This window comes from Phaethon aethereus (genome assembly GCF_964289735.1).
Source record: "Phaethon aethereus genome assembly, chromosome: 5".
In the NCBI taxonomy this organism is placed as follows: domain Eukaryota; kingdom Metazoa; phylum Chordata; class Aves; order Phaethontiformes; family Phaethontidae; genus Phaethon; species Phaethon aethereus.
In genome coordinates, this window is record NC_138579.1 from 5,048,726 (window position 1) to 5,067,656 (window position 18,931).

Below are 18,931 nucleotides of genomic sequence, written 5' to 3' on the forward strand. Positions count from 1 at the left end.
TACAAAGGCTAAGTCAGGGAAACAAGATTATTCAGGTAAGAACTATGAGAAACCACTGGAAAATACTCTTTAGATCCAGTATACTGGAATGTCAATAAAGGATGAATAGGTTCTGCCACACTATTATCACAGGCAACAACAGAAGCCATAAAACAATTTTCCCAAATGGCCAACTTTCGCTCAATCCCCTGTCCTTCACTTCAAGTATGGCAGGACATGCCTTATTTGCTACAGGTTTGCATTTATCCACTCCCTCCTTCTCTCCCCTTTGCGTTATCACATGCTGCAGAGGTGTTCTACGTTACGTGCTATGGAGACATCTGTATAGCTATACTAACTCCCCAACCTGTTTTGATTAGCGATGCACGCGTAGTGCTATCGCAGCGGTACGCACACAATGCGCTAGACCTGTAGTCTAGCATGTATCTGTATCAGCACCACCTTTGTCACAAGACAATCAACTTCGCTCTCCAGGTGAAAAGAATGGAAACAACTTACTATGGAAATATCTACAGAGCAAGATTACTGATAAGGCAAAATTTACTTAAAGAAGAGAACGACTGAACTCCTTTGATGCTCTGTTGTTAGCAATTTGATTATTTCCCTCGCGTACAATGTTCCTTCCTATTCAGCGCAACATGACTGTTTAACATTGTTTTGGGCTGACAGCTGGCCTACTGCCAAACACAGTCTGGAGCTTAAACAAGTAACCATTTCCAGGTTTTTATTTTTCCTAAAAGTGAACTTCACCCCAAATATCTTCCTTAGTCCCAGGAGCTGCAATTTGGGCTTGCCCAGATTGAATTCTACTGTTGAACTCCCAAAGAGAGAAGAAGGATTAAGATGTGGCTAAAACACTGTCACTTACCTTCCCACCGCCAGGTTGCCAGCCAAGCCTGCATATTGATTTAGCATTTATTACATCATTACATTTCTGCAGCAGTGGCCAGCTTGTCGTGCATGTCTGAAAACCAAGTATTTAAAAATTAGTTTTCTAGCTCTGTGAAAATCCACTGTATAGTACAAATTTTTAAAGGAAAACTGGGAAAAATGCAAAGAAAAAAAGATATGCCATTTTTGGAACGGAAATAATCTCTTTCATCCAAATACAATGGTACATATTGCCTTAAAAAAAAAAATCTTGCCAATATAGAACTGAAAATATTAATTACAGTAATTAGTTATTAGTTAGTCTAATTGCCCCAAAAGGCACCCACTGACAATCTAGAACATGAGATTTCACATTAGAAATAAGCTTTTGTTTTAAAAAGTAGCAATGCAGAAGTGGGGGGAGTACATTTTCAACTGTACTTACAGGAATAATTCCACATGGATTCTTATTTCAGTCAATGGCATTTAGCAAAAATAATCCCACATACATATGCAGAATTTCCTTATTAAAGTGTTCACCTGAAACACTCTTTTCAAGTTCCTCAGAGTTCCAAGAACGGAGACTAAATCTGATTCTCTCAATAAATCTGATTTCTTACAGGCCCTGAAAATAGTTCAGCCAAATATTGCCAAGTTGAGCCCAAAGACTGTATTTCTAATAAATTATGTTCTTCAAACTGTGATTTATGTCCTCCTTCTGAGAATTTTTTGTTTGTTTGTTACAAACTTCACAACACATTCAATAGCAAGCCTTAGCAAGCTTGTCAACAGCCTTAAACTCACTCAAATCTAAAAGGTTGAAGTGCACTGAGCTGAAGTTCGAGTCCTTAGAAAACTATGCGTGCCATGGGCAGAGAGCAGGAGAGACTGAAGCAACACTGTGTCCAAAGTCCCTTATCAAAGGAGAATGTCATCCTCATGGGCATCACCTCAGTGATCCTGGCATGTGAAATCCGTATCTCTTCCTAATCTCAGGTTAAACTAATCGTTTTCCTATGCTCAAGACTAACCAACCAGACCACTTACAAAATAATATACTGTGCAGCGTCTCAGAGCATTATTCCACCTTCACCAGGCAGTCTACAATCCTGAAAATTATTCATTATTCCATAGGAAGCTGAGAAAAAATAAAAACAAAATATACCTAGATAGCTGTTTATTAATATAAAAATCCTTCCTTAACCCTGGAAGCAATGAGCTAAAATTGTGAAACAAGGAACCTGATGTCAATTGCTATCTTCACACAGAAGTGTTATTTCTGAGTGTGCTGAGGACAAAATGCACAATGTTGGCCAATGAAAAGAAAGACAAACTGAAGAAATCAGGGATTCCACAGAAAGGAAGAACAATCCACAGCTACCCAGGCAACATTTCATAATCAGCCTTTGGATTATCTCCCAGAAGTAGGTAAAAGCATTCTGTAAAGTGTAGATTTCTTCCCCCAAAATCTGAATTCACCAGCTCTTCTTTCAGGTGCTCTAGTGCATAGCTATCCTTCTACTTGCACAAGAATTTCAGACAGAAAGATTTTTGTAAATACTACCAGCAGCTACTGATAACATATCATAAGACAAGAAGCATTATTCCAGTAGGGTTATTTCATTCCAGGTCTCCTTGCTGTCTGTGAAACCCCTGATCTCTTATGGAACACTTAACCTCGAAAGGCAGGCTTTTACCTGATCTGCGATTTTCCATACTCTGACAGAACCATCACAGCTCGCCGATGCCTATGTAAAAAATTTTTGTAAACAAATTAATAATTAAAGACATAGAGAAATTAATGCTACAACATTTTTAACAGTCCTATAACCAATGCTACAGACACATAATATAGAGGCAGCTTTAAAAAGAAAAGCTCACAGTTTAAAATATTTTAAGACTTAAAACTTTCTAATACTGTCATCTTGGTAATTGTACTTAACTCCAAGCTACTGTAATTTACAGATCCTCATACTTCAAGCGAGTTGCTTATTCGCAAAAGAGGCTCAAAATTAATATTAAATTTCTTTAGTGAACAATTTTTCCCCTCTAAAATTAGATCAGCATTAGATTCCAGAAGAACATAGACAGTAATTGAGTAGTAAAGCAAAAACTGAGTCCTCCTGGGAAGCAACAAGTTGTCACACATTCCATCATCAATAAGGTCAGCTGAAATTAAGTAGTCTCATGTGCCCAGTCACTGGTTTGTGTTTTGGTTTTTTTTTTTTTTTAAAGTCTATATTTATTTTCTTTCCCAGGGAAAAGGAGATTCAAATAGAAAGTAAACAAGAAAGTGTTTTTACCAGGTAAACATCCCTGGGGTCAAAAGACAGGCTTAAAACAGGAGCATCATGTCCTCGCAACGCTTTCTGCTTGCTGCTATCAGTCACCTCCACAACTTTGACCATAAAGTCACTGTAGATCACAACGGCACAAACACAGAAGTATTAACATTGCTGTTAATCAATGACTAACTATGTGTTTATGGCAATAGAAATTGGGCACTAACTATCTTTTGGGGAAGTTATGGCTCTCACCACTGTATGATCTAAGGGAAAATGAGAATTTTAAGGCTTACTACAACAGGAGCAAGGCCAGACTATCTTGATCAAAAAACAATTTTTGTTCATTTCAAAGTTCATAAAATATGGTTGCTCTTTGAAAAGGATATTATGTACACACTGACCATACACCTGTTTACTATGAAATTGTATATGACCTAATGAAAACCTCTGCTTAGATACCAGAGAGCTGACTTAACAAGAACTATCTGTTGAATGGGACCGATATTCATTACTGTAATTATTTGGTCATGTGTTTGTTTTTTTTTTTAAATGGTAGAGTATGTAGTTTATTTGGCAACATTTTAAACAGGATTTTTAAGACCATTTAGTGTATCAGATATATTAATAGATTTTTTACAATTTTATTCCCTCCTCCAAAATTGCAGACATTACTAAAGTTTAACTCAAAATATCAATGCTAATTTCTAAGCCAAAGAGCTCCTGTGACAGCCTTTCAGTACCACTCCCTCTCACACTTCACTGCAACACCGTCAGAGCTAAATTTAATTTTAGGACCTAATTCTATGGACTTAACCATTACTTTAACTATATTCAGAAACACAACTTCAGTTTTGTCAACTATCTAATACTAACTAAGTCATAAAAGGAAGTCTGTAAGCTATATTGCAAGACAACTAAAATTGTTAGCACTCTTAAACAATGCAAATCAACTTTAAAGAAAAAAAAAAAAGCAATAGGATAGGTTTTAGAAGCCACACAATAGAAGCCACACAACTATTTTTCAAATAGTTCATGTGATCTTGGGCAGCCAGCTGGATGTTAAACTTATAAAACAGTGGAGTTCACAGACTTTGTGTAAAAAATGGAGAAATCTGGGACAACTAAAAACAATTATTCTTAGCTGCATTCCTTCATTTCATGGCTGTCACCTTCTCCTTCAGTATGTTACAGAAGGCCTCATCAAGGGGTGGCCTCAGTCTTATGAGCTCTTTCTCCTAATGCAAGAGCCCTGGCCAGGCTGCAGAAGTACTGGGTTTTTATAAAAGTTTTAGAAACAGAAAAGAGCTTGCTGTCTGCCTAATCTCTCTAATCAAAGTCAGATCCTGGGGCAGAGCTGTTCCCTCAGAAACGAGCACTGGCAAAGGGCCCAAACTCATGATCCCTGTCAGATTTAGAGATCGGCGTGGTTCCTGCCCCCAGTGTCCAGTCTCCCAGTTTTGATGGAGCTGGTGTGTCTGCTCCACAGCTGCCAGAGTTCACAGTTCAGCGTATTCATCCAAATTGCTTTCTAGTTCAATTGACACTTAGCGGAGCCAGGGAGCAGATGCTACGCTCTGCCATCTTTACTGTGGGGACAGAGGACAAATTCCAGTAGAGGCAAGCAGACAGCCTGAGTTAGCTACAGCTGCCTGCAGAGTTCACCAGATCCAATTAAGAATCACCTGAGCCTTAAATAAATGGAAAAAATAAATATCGCCTGCTTGCTATTTTGCCATCTCTGTTAAAGGACTGTATACGACGAACAAGCAAACATGCTGCCCTAAGAAATTAAATAAACTGTGCACTTAATTCCCCTCAGGCAAGTTTTGCAACTGTCATCCATTATCATTTGGCAGAATGGTGATGATACTTATGCCAGAGAATGACTCAAAGCTCTCACACAAATTAGAACCCATCTAGCTTTTGCATGTGTATATACATCTGCAGCACCATGATCCTGAACAGACAGAACATTATCTTTAGCACACAGCAACAAAATCCTTGATGCTGCAATGAGATCCACATGGGCAAACACGCTTATACATTGTAAGACTGAAAGCTGAAAACACTCAGGACTCCTAAAGAAAAGGAATTATTTCACAACACCAGAATTCCATTTAAAATTATTTGGTGGATCAACTCTCTCTCAGAGCATTGTTTCCTAAAGTCATTTTCATTCCTTTCTTCCCCTCCACCCCTGGCAGGCATTTTGCAATACTTTAAAACCCTCAGAGGTATGTGGACTAATGATCTCATTGGTAAAAATCAGCATGTGAGGAAGTTGCCAGATTTTGAACAATAGCAGTGCTTTTCCTTGTCATACACAGATTACCTAGATCCAGCAGCAATTTTGGTACCATCGCTGTTAAAGGTGACGTGGTTTGCATTCATGGTGAAACGAGTAAGGATGCCATCTGGAGCTCCTTCAGGAAATGTATGTATCTGAACAGTATTGTTCGATACTGCTGTGATCAGTCTTCCATTCTAAAAACAGAATCCATCATAAAATTTCTTAGTTAAAACACATTTACGTCCATGGAGCCAAAAAAATTGCTCTGATGATCCCAATATTTGGGCAGATTAACTTTAGCCATTCTAAAAGGGGTCTGACAGCAAGAGTAGTAGCGGACATATTTTTTAACTTTTATTTCTTCCTAAAAATAATACAACAACTTGAATACTTTAATACACTTTAACCAAACTATTAAAAACTAGAAAAATTACTCTCTTATTTTCAATCCTGTAAAAACACACTGCTAGATTTAATACTGAAATGCATGAAGTTCGTTATGCTAACCAGATGGCAATTTACTGCATCAAGACCTTCCCAACTTGTACCTTTATTAAAATAAAGAATACTCAAAGTGACTAATGAATTTCAAAGAGGACTATCTGATTTTCTTCTGGTAGATGGAAAATTCTCTCCTTTTACATAGGCAAGAAAGCTCTTCTAACAGGAAGAATCTCGCATGCTATTTAGATCAATATGCTGCAGTATCAGGAGAGGGCACCCTTGGACTGAACTTCTCATTTAAATGCCACCAGGGAAAGATGAGTTCATGAACTATAGCTTAGTTCTTTTCAGAAAACAGAAGGCAGATGTTTACTAAAAATTAATCCAGATTAAAAGAAATGCAAAACAAAAGAAATAATTATCCTGTACTTGGAAAGTATTCTCTCTTCTTCAAGTGACAATACTATTCCTTGGTTGTACACAGCAGTAAGTTTTTGAAATATATGAATAAAGAAATACCTTATTTCCTTGAGGGTTTTTTGAGGGGGGGGACATGTTGCTTTTTTTTAAGTTGTCTAAAGCTATAGTAAAAATCCTGAAGATAAACAAAGCAGCAGCCAATAACAAATACCTAACTAAGAGACAGTATTTGTTACCTAGATTACACCGACATCTCAGATCAGTTCCTCATGACATTTTCATTAATGAAGAATAATTTTTGAAATAAGATTCCCTGAAATTAAGTCTCACAAAGCATTCTTATCTCACTGTTTAAAAATAAAAAATCTCTCAAAACTAAAAGCATTTTACAATAACCCTAATAGCAGAGGATTTTTCCTACTGGTGTCAAAAATTAAAACCATTAATAGTTTTAGCAACCTCTGGCTCTGACACTGATTTGCTAAGAGAACTCCTTCAAGTCACCTCACTTGGTTTATGAAAAGATAAGTAATGCAACGAAAAATCAACAGCAAAATACCCTAAAAATCAATGATGAAAATAGATTATACAGATATTGAGGAACAGATCCAGGAGGCGTGTTAAAAGGGATATAAGAAAGTGGTTTCACTTAAAGCAGTAGTTTTGAATACGGTTTCAAATTATTATTTTAAAATATAATACATATATGTTAATTCTCATTTATTTCCTCTTTCTTAGTCCTCTCCAAAATCACAAATAATTGAAAAACAATTTTAAAATTTTCCTTTATCACTGCAAAGTTAAGTACACAATATCTGAAGAACTGATGTAGCCTTCTGGAATTTCTCTCTTCTACAATTGCCGCAAAGACAACAGTTTAGACCACCTGTTACTAGTGTAATGTAACAATAATTGCACATAAAGGAAATGCTGTGAGAATTCTCAAGCTAAATACATGAACATGCATAGTTAAAAGAATTATTGTCTATTATACAAATTGATATGGGTAACTTATTTGCCTTGTTATTTACAAATAATTACTCCTGCAATATATACTAAAAGGAACTGCCTTCACATTAAAACAAACCGAGCAGGTTATTCTTCAAATGGCAGTCAGACTACAGAACCGCCTGTAATCAGCATTCTCACAAATTGTTACAACTTAGGCAAGCAAGAATCCTGTTCTCTTCTGACTTTGGGGACTGGGGGTCAGAGGCATCTTTGGGCTAAACAACAATTTGAGAGTGAAATGTCAACCAATTATAAAAGAGCATTACCAGACACTGACTTCCTGAAAGTAATTTTTGATTAGTATAGATTATAATTCCTTGGACCTTAAAACAGGCCCACATAAAACAACCTCTTGGCTCTTTTTCCTAATACTTGATGATCACATTTTATGCTGGGAAACTTTATAACTCACATTGTGAGAAAACACTGAAACAGCCTAAAGTTCACTGTGTAATTAGCTTAAACTGCTGGGTTTGTTTCTCAGGAAGGAGATCAAAGTCAGAAAAGAGTATAACTGAATGTGAAGGAAGAAGAGGAAAAAAAAAATATTACAGAAGTTTTGTATAAGGAATAATTCCTCCACAATCCTGTACAGGGTAAAATGAATTGTCAGAAGTATTCTTGGTTTATATAAAACACTTAATTTAGTTAAAATATTCAAAAAAGTCTATAGGCATATATGATGTTAGAGGTCTTTTCCAACCGTAATGATTCTATGAATTAAATTTCTGTGTATTTCAGAAAATTGTGTTTTCAATACTGCTTTAATTTTTTCATTTAGACACAAAGGTAGAATGTGGTCATATGCTCAAATTTAAATACCTGCTGCTCATTAAACAGCATTCAATTTATTTTTTCCATACATTAATCTGAAGACAAAGATCTACACATTTAACATACATCAGACTGAAATGTTCTTCATATGGCATTATTCTTGCCTTTTTCTATATATTACCCCACTATATTGGCTAATGTAACCCAAACAAACAGCATCCCTGAGCATGAAAATCCAGCAACTGTACAGTCAGGTATCAACACCAGTGTGACACAACTTAGAGGAGTTCTGTTAACGACCGATACCTTTAGGGCGCATGAATAGGCCTTTTCTCCCACATTAATGGATTTCGGATCATCATCATCCAGGTTTTCCCAAATCCTAACATCTCCATCACTGCCGCAAGTTACAATGCAGCTGTGAAAAGACACAGGATTTGTTAACATTCAGGAATGGAAAGGACAGCCACTCTGACTTTCAATCCCAACATGAAAATGTTACTAAAGTGTTAGGGTTTTTCAAAACTGGAACATAATACCTACTATGTGATACAGCAAATACCTACATTTATTATGTCTAAGTAACTTATTAAACATGGGGAACGGGTGAAATCATATCCGGTAACGTAACGCAGTACCTCGAGTCTCCGATAACTACCTAGGCCTGGCCACTCATCTGAACTGACCCTTAAGATATTATCGGTCAATCCACTTTTTCCAGGACTTAGAGCACATTTTTAAAGTACTTAATTAGCACTGATTTCTTCCAGAACTGGGCATTTAACTGCTTCTTCAGACTTTGAAAACTTACCTTACAGCTGATTACAAAGTTGAGGGTTACTAAGAGTGTTAATGCATACTTGACTGAAGTTTAACAAGCTTAGCATGTTCCAGACCCACAGAACCTTCAGAAAACAGTTAATATGGAATTTAAGTTTGCTGGAGCCAACTTTCACAATTTTAGTGCAGTAAACAATAACCTGAAGTCACAGAGCAAATATACAGAAATTTGTATGGGATTTTTAATTAAAGGCATTGAGAATCTATAATCAAGCCTTGCATGCTTTTTTCATAAAGTTGTTTGCAGTCCCAAAAAATTCTAATTAAATCCCAAAATGTTACAAACCCAGTGGTGAAGATGTGACGTTGCTCTTCTTCATTCTGTAAGGTCCGTACAATACCGCGTTGATATTGAATATATTGATGCTGGGGAGTCCAGCAGTAGTGGACCAGTGGCATTTGGCATCCTTTTTTACGGACTACATTTGCATTGTAATGGCAAACAAGGCTTTTTGTGGTTACGAGGGATCGTTATTAGAGTAACTCTTAAGAGTAGGATTTGTACCAAAGCTAATGAACAGAATAACAGAATATGGACTTAAACCATACTCAATATATATAAGACTTAACCCTTGAGTTCATTTTGAGACATCTTGCTTTCTGGTTTACCATTTATTCTTAATCAATAAAAGGGTAATGAAAAATATTTAGTTTATACTTACACATTCAAGAACTAGCATGAGAATAACAAAATAGCAAGCCCAATATTGGATTTCTTCAACTATATTTTGAATTTCTTAGTGCATATGTGAACATATTTACTCCCACACTACATTGATTTCTGCTATGAAGTCACCCTTATAAAAAGTGCATATAGAGTTTCTATACATATATACTATATTTTTATGCATACTATATATATGCTTGCATTTAAGTTATAAATCAAGCACTTCAAAACTCAGGGCATCAAGATATATCATCAAGCCAATTCTCAACACAGGCAAAAAACCAAAGTATTGGCCAGACCAAGCCAGGCCACAAATCCATCCCAGTACCTCACCCAGCAGCGGCTGGTACAGGAACTCCGAGAGAGCCACAGACGGCACAAGACCACCCCTCCCCAGGGCACACTCCACCCTGGTCCCTAGGAATTAGGCACTTACCTCCCAGTGTCATCAAAGCAGACGTCCGTGTGGCCCTCGGTGTGGCCGTAGCGCATTGGCTTTTGTGTGGAAGGCATCTTCGCTCTCACCTGTTTATTTACGGAGAACAAAAGGGGGAGAAATAAATTAAATCTAAAAAGGAAAAGCTTCGGAAAGAGCCTCAGACTGCAGGGCAAGGTCAGAGCTGCTGTGACACCCACCCACACACCCGTGGGGCTGGGGACACGGGGCTCAGCCCCCGGCCGTGCTGCGCTGGGCCTAAGCGAGCTACAGGCGGGCAAGTGTTGGACACGGCGCCTGCGGCTCCCCGCCTCGGAAGGACCTGGCCGTGGAGGCGAGCCAAGAAAGAAAAGCGGGGGGAAAGGAGCGGCAAAGGGGTTACGGGGGACCGGAGGGTGCCGGGGGCCTGTCCCTCAGGCACCTCAGCGCCCGGGCAGACCGAGCCAGGCCAGGCCGTCCGCTGGAAGAGACCCCCCCACACACACCCCCCCCACCTCCCTCAGAGGCCACGGCTCCCTGTCACGCCGGGAAAGGGGCCCGCGCCGCCCACCGGGGCGAGACGGAGGCTCGGGGCCGCGCCACGCTCCCGCCCGCTCACCGCGCCGACCCCGCCGCCCGCTTCGAGCCTTCCCGCGCTCGGCGCCACCGCCCAGCCCGCCCCGGGGGCCGGGCCTGCCCCGTCAGAGCCCGGGCGGGGCTGCGCGCGGGCGGGGCTGGGACCGGGGCCGGCCCTGGCCGGCCGGGAGAGCCGGGATGGCGGCGGCGGGCGCGGCGCGGGTCGCTTCACAGCGACTGCACTCCGGTGGCTGAGGGGAGCCGGGGCTGCTTCCGCCTCACCCCGGCTGCCGCAGCGTTCCCCGCCGCCTGCGGAAGCCCGCACACCGGCGGCCGCAGAGGTGCTGGTGGCCTTCCTCCTCCTCCTCTTCTTCTTCCTCCTCCTCCTCCTCCAGCCGTCACCTCCGCGCCTTGCCCGCCGCGGGTCCGGCCGTCCTGCCCGGCTGAGGAAGCGACTTGGGCGGCGAGCGGCTTCCCCGGGGAGGGCAGCGCGACCGGCCGCTTCCTCTGGACGATCGTAAGTTGGGGTTGGGAGGAGCCGGGGCGACGGCTGAGGCGGTGTCAGCCGGGGTCTGCGCCCCGCCACCGGGGCGGGCTCCGTCCGCCGTGGGTCTTTCCTTGTCCTGTGAAAAACTGTGTGTGGCTGCATGCCCGATATGCGTATCTTAATGTATAGGACGCATATATATTTACTGTATGTACTTATGTATATTTATTTAATGGCAGTCTCTCGAGAGGCACAGGAATGGCGAGGAGACCCCAGATGAGGGGCAGTCCCCGTCAGCCCCCCGCTTATCCAAAATCCCCATTACAGCAAAGTGTTGCAGAGGGGCTGGGGAGTGCTCTCGCCCGGGTAAAGGCTGCCGGATTAAACCCATTTGGAGACGGTAATGGTAATTCTGGAATTACTCTGTAATTACAGCCACCCCGATGCGTGTGGTAGACGCAGTTGACAGCGGTTGTAGTTAGGCAGGTAGTGACTGCACTGCAAAAATGGTCAAGCTTTCATGTGCCGAAAAAATAGGAAGAAAGCGTTGTGGTTTATTTCTTGAGTGACAGAAAACATTAGAGCTCGACATACTCGAAATAAGGAGAAAAAAAAACAGAGTTCTCTGTTTTCCCTTTATATAGCTTTAATGATCTGGCCTAGTTTATTCCTGCTTCTAAGAAAAATTGCTTCCAGGCAAAACCCTTTTATCTTCAGTTTTGCTCTGCAGCAGAGTTATCGGTGGTTGGGGTGAGCAGAGTGATTTATTTGTATTGGAAATGTGGTCGGGCTCTCTGTAAGTTACATTGTTGGTACTTTCATGAATGAGTGAGTGACAGGATTACAAAGCAGGCACGCTTCTTTTTTTTTTTAAAAAAAAAAAAGCCCAGAATTCATTATTAAACCTTGTGGAAGCTGTGTAGAGATATGTTTTCCATGCATGTATCCTGGCATATTTCAGTAAATCGTGATTTCTGGTGAGGATAATGTGTTCTAGAAAAATGAGTTGAGCTGAACCGCTTATCAGATGAGTGGGAAGACCAAGCTATTCTTACTGCAGCCTTATTGCAAGCCGCTGCCTGGGACAGAGACAAATATATGTCAACTGTATTTATTTTTCTTTATTATTTTAATTTGCAGAAATTAAATCTCATACAAACTGCACCTAAGATATTTTACAATATAAAAACCATTTTCAGTTCAGTTCTATGTAACAACTAAATTCATTGTCTGGAGGTGCTACCTGCTGGGATAGCTCTTTGAACGGCATGGGAAAACTGGGGGGCCATTTTTCGCGGAGTGGGGGGATCCCATGGTCGCTTGGCCAAGGGACTGCAGGCCCTGTGGATTTGTCACACCCGAATTGGCATGGCATCAAGTGCAAGGTTATTCTTTAAATCCGGTCGGGAACTCAACCTGCTGCTGACTTGATTAATAGGTGGAAGTGGCTGCGAGCGGAGCGGCAGGGCAGGAGCCTGGAATCACGCTGCTTTCCTATTCGGTTTCTGGGTGGAGCACAAAGTGTTGGTCATGGACCATAAAGCTTTTACTGATTTAGTGCTGCTGCCATCTGCCAAGCGCTGCATGCCTCTCTCCTTCAGCACATGAGCAGAGTTTCATTAAAGCAGTAGATACAAGCAGCCCTCACCTTTGGCACCTGCTTCCAGATCACTTCTGCCTCCTGGGTGTGAACAAAATAGCCCCAGTGTTGGGGTTGTCTTACCCAAGACAAATCAAGGGTATTTCCAAGTAAGAAGTATTGTGAATTATCATTGGTATCCTTAAACAGTCATTTTCTTTTGTGTGTGTCTGATTATTGCTTTAATTTGCTGGAAAAGCCTCTGGAGTCAAGCTTAGGTATTTTTTGGATGGAATCATAGATCAAAATAAACATAGTCAAAACTGAAGAAAAATAAGTTAAGACAGAGGAATTGAGACTTAATGTTCTCCTTAATAGGTTGGGCTTTTTTCCAAAACAAGTCAATAGCAGCTCAACTTCAGGGGAAGGTCAGGTTTTAAAATGCGGTCTTGTGGCCAAAATCTAATTGGGCACAATTAATGAAAACAGCATGTGACCAGTGACAATTTTTTCAAATAACTTTTATGTAAGTTGAAAGAAAGAAGAAAAAGTACTCTAATTCATTATGGCTTGCTCTTCTCTCTCAGGATTTTATCAGCTCTAGAAGAATATCTACTTCTGTAACAATTCCAAAATTGATTTCTTCTTCTTTGTATGAGTCTCCTTTTCTTGTTTAATTAGAGGCATAATACAGCGGCGCTTTGGCTTTTGTGTACTTGCACGGAAAACTTTCAAAGTATTTCCTTCACTAGAAGGGTCGTGCAGCATGGGAGCACCAAAAAGGTGGTGGGACTTCTGTCCTCGGAGGTTTTCAGGACGTGGCCAGACAGTGCTGTGGCTTCCCTGAGCCCATGCTGGCAGCGGTCCCGCTGCGAGCGGGAGGGTGGGCTGGAGACCCCCAGCATTTGCTTCAGCCAGTGCTTTGCTGGTATTACAGTATTCTGCTTCTTCCTTATACCAAAAGGGAGGCAGCTTGATGAAGAGGACTTGGAGGCACTGGGCTAGAGGCGAGGACCCAGTGGCTCAGGACATAAATACCTAGTTAAAGCAATTCAGTATTTATTGAACAAATAAAAAAAGGTCTGTCTACGCTTATGGTTTTCATTCTCCTATTTGAGCTATTGGGTATTTGCCACTGATTTAATTAGACGTATGCTGAGGCTGTAACTGTCTTATCACAGTTGATTGCAGCCTACCTCTGGCTAGGAGGTAATATTGTTATTGCCTCCAAATAGCTACAAGATGTTGCTTTTAGTTTGGGCTTGAAGTCTTAATGTTGAGACATCGGAGCTTGAAAGAAAAAGCATCTTGTGCAGCTGTCTGCACCACCGGCTCTGCAACCCGGCGGGAGATGTGCCTCTGAAGGAGGGAGCTGTGCACCTTATAAAAATAACAACAGAAACCACCCAGCGCCCTGCTTGTCCTCAGGGACTGTAAGTTGTGACAGTGTTGGATAACCTTGAACTACAAGCCAGATCCTGTGGCCCGAAGTGAACTCTGCTTATCCCTGTGTGTTGCTTTATCTTTGCCATTTGCTTAGGTGGAAGAGTTTCAAGCGTAAGGGTTTTGTCAAATTTGCCTGCTTCAGAGATGCTTAAAGTATGCCCGCATAGGAGGCGGCTTTTGTAGGAGACTAATTATATCTACCAAAAGGGTCGCAGAACTGATGCGTGTAAGCTGCACAGTGCTGGACTCCTCCATTTAACCTTGCCCTGTAGGGAAAAGTACACTCCATGTTCCCTCTCTTTTATCCTTGCCCTCCTCTCCTGCTCTTTCAGGTGCACTCCAGCCATTAATGGATGTGCTGTACACTGCATTTCCCTTGGACGTTGGCAGCACAAGGAATAGCTGGGTTAGGTGGACAGCCTTCAGTGGTGATACAGCACTGAATGCTTCGCTGCCCTTTATGCCTTTTTCTTTCCAACACTCAAATTATTTTTGCTCCCCGTGCTATTGGTAGGGCTGTGGATCACGGATTCGGAAAGGTATGAAGGCGTGACCTTGTAATGCCAAACGGTGGGATTTGAGCACCTAAATACACCGTGGCCAGTGCGCGTTTCAGAAGGCAGCTTGCCTGTGAGCATGCGGACATTTGTAGCAGATATGGAAACCGAGGTTCAAGCTCAAACCTGGCTTTAGTAGGCTGACATCCCTTTTTCTTCATTTATTCCATGCTCTTTTCATGGGTCTAGCGTTAGGTCTGATGAGCAATTACTGCTCTGACGTGGCAGAATTGGCGCCTGGGTTCCAGCAGCCTTCAAACCCCAGGGAAACAGCCCTCTGTGTTGCTGGCTAATGGTGCATGTCTTACAGCACCACGTGCTGCTTCTCCAGTTTAAGTTTCAGGGTTCAGGTACCACTAATGATTCGCGATAGAAGAAAGGCAGAAAGTAGAAGGTGGCTTTACAGTTAAATGCAACAACAACAATCCAGAAATTACATAAACCACTGAGCTTATTTCAGTTGCAAGGCTGAAGTTAGGCGATAACGGGCTTTTTCAGGACTTCTGGGTTTGGTATGTTTTGCAGCTTTTCATTAAAAGCCCATGTTCTGTGTATTCTTATTCCTTACATGGGCTGAATGTGCAGAATAAGATAATTGAAGGTTTCAAAAGCAATTACAAGCCTGTATCCTAATTTTTAAGTACTTGACTTTGGAACCTCAATGATATCTCTCTGTCCGATTAAAAATCCCATATATAGAGAGTTAATGTATTTTACAGATGAATCTAGAATAACTTTTAGTCTTCAGTTACTTCAGATTATCACCAGGGTAAATGAGATTGCTTTTCTTCCTCTTCTTTAATTGTGGAGAAAATTCAGTGCTCCACTCTAGTTGTTTCTGGATGAAAAATATCAATGTTACAAAAGCAATCAATGAATCTTGGCCTTACTAAAGGTGTTTCGGCTCTCGTATACAGATGTTGCCTTTCTCCTATTGCATCCTGCAATGTTTTCACAGAAAAGTGGTTTGCAAAATCCTGAGAGAAGGAATCTTTATTTTAACCTTTGATTTCTAATTGCTGGAATATGGACTAGTTTTTTTCCACATATTTGCAGTATTTAACCTATTTTACCCTCATTCTACTTTTGTGCATCTCTTCGCTTTCCCTTCCTTTTCCTTTCCCCCCACAGCTCTCAGGTTTGTGGGTTGTAAATAAGGAATGCAATGTCAAAAATTCCTGGGTGAAAGTTACATCTGGGATGCATTTGGCCCACAGATTGCATGTAAGCCTTTTGGCACGGCAGTCTTATTCTTTTACTGAAAGCAGAGGCTAGAACTCAGCCTGCACAGCCCCGGGGGACCGCAGAGAGGTTGTGTCATGCTGGCTAATCCTGATGATGAGAATGGATTGAATGGAGAGAGGAAGTGGATGCCCTTTTCTTTTCCTGCTTAGTATTTACCATGTCAATTAGTTAAAAAAAAACCACTAAAAAACCAACAAAACAACACAACAAAAACCCCACAGCCAAAAAACCCCAGTGGAATAGAGGAACTGTACATCGTTTTGGTGCAAAAGCATCATCGTACGTGATGGGAAATATTTCTACATTCTCCCGTGCCTCGTGAGAGTATAGCATACATAAACAGATTGCTGTCTATGTACCTTGAAAAAAATTCTTCTCTACTTTTAACTGAGTAATCAATAGAGGATTTAAATTTTTTTTTCAAAGTGCAATATTCAAAAGGAAACCTCTTATCTATTTGAGAATTCAATACACTTTTGGAAACAAAGGAGAATGAAATCCGCAACCGTAGGTCTCAGAGCAACACTGATTTTAATAATGTAAACTTTCTTCTCTAATGAGTAATAAGCAGTACCATCTTTCACAGCCTTTTAAAACTGCTTTTAGTAAGGGACTGGATTTGTTTTAATCCTTTTCAGTATGTAAAGCCCCAGATATTTCAATCCCTTCGGGGCTCAGTATTTTCTAGCTCCGTTTGAAAAGGCAGAGGCAAACAGCTTTCAGAAATTGATGGAATCTGTGACTGATACAATTTAATTTATTTTTTTATCCAGAAAGTGACCCAAAAGTGTCAGTTAAGGAAAAGATCTCTGGCATCCCACTCTGTGGATTAGTAGCAAACAGGCATATCATCTAGGTACAGTAGCTCTTTGTGCTCTGACCTACTTGTTTCTGTTCTGGCTTGTTCCTTCTTGAAAGGTTATTTGGAAGAGATGCAGAATTTGCTCAATAAACAGCTAAAGCAGTATCACCTGCCACGTGAAGTGCTTCCATTTAAAACGGATCCTAGCACCACAGGCTTGCCAACGCCTAAAACTCTCTGCTCTGCTGCGTAATTGGAATGGAGACTTTAAAAACACCTAAGACGGTTTATTCTGGAGGATGCTTTTCCCAAAGGAAGGGTTGAGAGAGCCTTGTCTGGGATCAGGCTGGTATTTGTGGGGTGTACTAGTGTATACTGGGGTGTACTAGTGAATTCAGCTTGATCATAGTATTTTCACATGGTTAGCAATTAATTGTTGCTGTTGTCCTGTATACACCTGCATTGGTCTTCTGTTGTGTGCATGCATAACTGTTAACTTAGCTGTGTTTTCTTTTTCCTTAGATATTTCCAGAAAGTGCCTTGAGGAAGCTTCCTTATGTAGAAAAACCCGACAAGAAACACAGTGTTGCTTTCTGGCAACTTGTGAAACAAAGCTGTCAAAATGGCAGAAAATAAGGACAGTAGTACTAAAAACACAGATGTGAGACCCAAAAGCAGCAGGAGCAGAAGCGCAGACAGAAAGGACGGTTACGTCTGGAGTGGAAAGAAGCTCTCCTGGTCAAAAAAGAGCGAACATTGTTCTGATGCTGAAACAGCAAGTGCTGCGGGAAGATCAGGGCCTAATTTAAGGAGCCAAGAGAGGAAGTATAGCTGCTCATCTATCGAGCTGGATCTAGACCGTTCGTGCGGTCACAGGTTTTTAGGGCGGTCTCTCAAACAGAAGCTGCAAGATGCTGTGGGTCAGTGCTTTCCCATAAAGAACTGCAGCAGTCGGCACACCTCAGGCCTGCCATCAAAAAGAAAAATTCATATCAGCGAGTTGATGCTAGATAAGTGTCCTTTCCCTCCGCGCTCGGAGTTAGCTTTTCGGTGGCACTTGATCAAAAGACATACAGCCCCTATAAGTCCAAAAGCGGAAGACTGGATAATTGCTGATTTATCCCAGCATGAGGAAAGGGAGGATCAGCTGCGAGACGATGAGATTGCCAACGGGGGAACAGAGTATCCCTCCCAGTCCTGTGACTTCGCCGACAGCGGTTCCTCTAGGGGTGATTTGAGGTCTGAGTTGGTTACAGGTAAGGTGGTAAGGTGCAGTAAAGATGACAGCGATATGGACTCCGATGATGAAGTTATAACACTGTGCACAAGTTCTAGAAAAAGAAACAAGCCCAAATGGGAAACAGATGATGAGCTGCTACGGATGGAAACGCCTCCGAAATACCATACGCAGATTGATTACGTCCACTGTCTAGTCCCAGACCTCCTCCAGATCAATAACAATCCCTGCTACTGGGGAGTCATGGATAAGTATGCAGCTGAGGCACTGCTAGAAGGAAAGCCAGAGGGAACGTTTTTGTTACGAGATTCTGCCCAAGAAGACTATTTGTTTTCTGTGAGCTTCAGGCGCTACAGTCGTTCCCTCCACGCGCGGATAGAGCAGTGGAATCACAACTTCAGCTTTGATGCCCACGATCCTTGTGTCTTCCATTCTCCTGACATCACGGGACTTCTAGAGCACTACAAAGATCCAAGTTCCTGTATGTTCTTTGAACCACTTTTATCCACTCCACTAAACAGGACCTTTCCTTTTTCTCTTCAACATATATGTAGAACGGTTATTTGCAACTGTACAACTTATGATGGTATTGACGCACTTCCCGTTCCTCCGTCGGTGAAGCTGTATCTGAAGGAATATCATTATAAGTCAAAAGTTAGAGTACTCAGGATTGATGTACCAGAGCAGCAGAGCTAGAAAATATTTTTACGAAAGAAGGAAATTGTCTCTAAACAAATAGTATGTTCAGTCTTTCTTCCTTCTAGTGGTTTTTTTTAATAGCATTTGATTGTTTTTTTCTGCAGGTTATTTACCACCCAAACTAGCCTCCGTCTAAGGCTTTTTTATCCAAATGTACTTGGAGTCTTCCCAGCTCTCTTTTTTAGAAATGACATTCATTGTGGGCTTTTGGTACTGTTCCCAAACTAGAGTTTTACGGAATTTCGGGTAGGCTTTCTGGTATTTCTGTAGATGGATAGTCTTTAGAT

General features: G+C 41.4%; 2 protein-coding genes across 2 annotated transcripts in view; one reads left to right on the forward strand and one right to left on the reverse strand.

The window, feature by feature from the left end:
- WDHD1 (WD repeat and HMG-box DNA binding protein 1) overlaps window positions 1-10,114 on the reverse strand; it is a gene marked incomplete at both ends in the record, with an annotated part of 29,151 nt that extends 19,037 nt beyond the window's left edge. Inside the window, 6 exons of the mRNA XM_082000802.1 lie at window positions 869-964; window positions 2,568-2,618; window positions 3,174-3,285; window positions 5,488-5,639; window positions 8,401-8,512; window positions 10,038-10,114. Coding sequence (XP_081856928.1) covers window positions 869-964; window positions 2,568-2,618; window positions 3,174-3,285; window positions 5,488-5,639; window positions 8,401-8,512; window positions 10,038-10,114 — 600 coding nt within the window. The remainder of the gene's footprint in view (window positions 1-868; window positions 965-2,567; window positions 2,619-3,173; window positions 3,286-5,487; window positions 5,640-8,400; window positions 8,513-10,037) is intronic.
- A 7,216-nt stretch (window positions 10,115-17,330) lies between these two features.
- Window positions 17,331-18,641, forward strand: SOCS4 (suppressor of cytokine signaling 4; the record flags this gene model as incomplete). The annotated part of the gene is made up of 1 exon (XM_082000987.1): window positions 17,331-18,641. One exon carries the CDS (start codon window positions 17,331-17,333, stop codon window positions 18,639-18,641), a length of 1,311 nt encoding a protein of 436 aa, XP_081857113.1.
- Window positions 18,642-18,931: the final 290 nt, after the last annotated feature.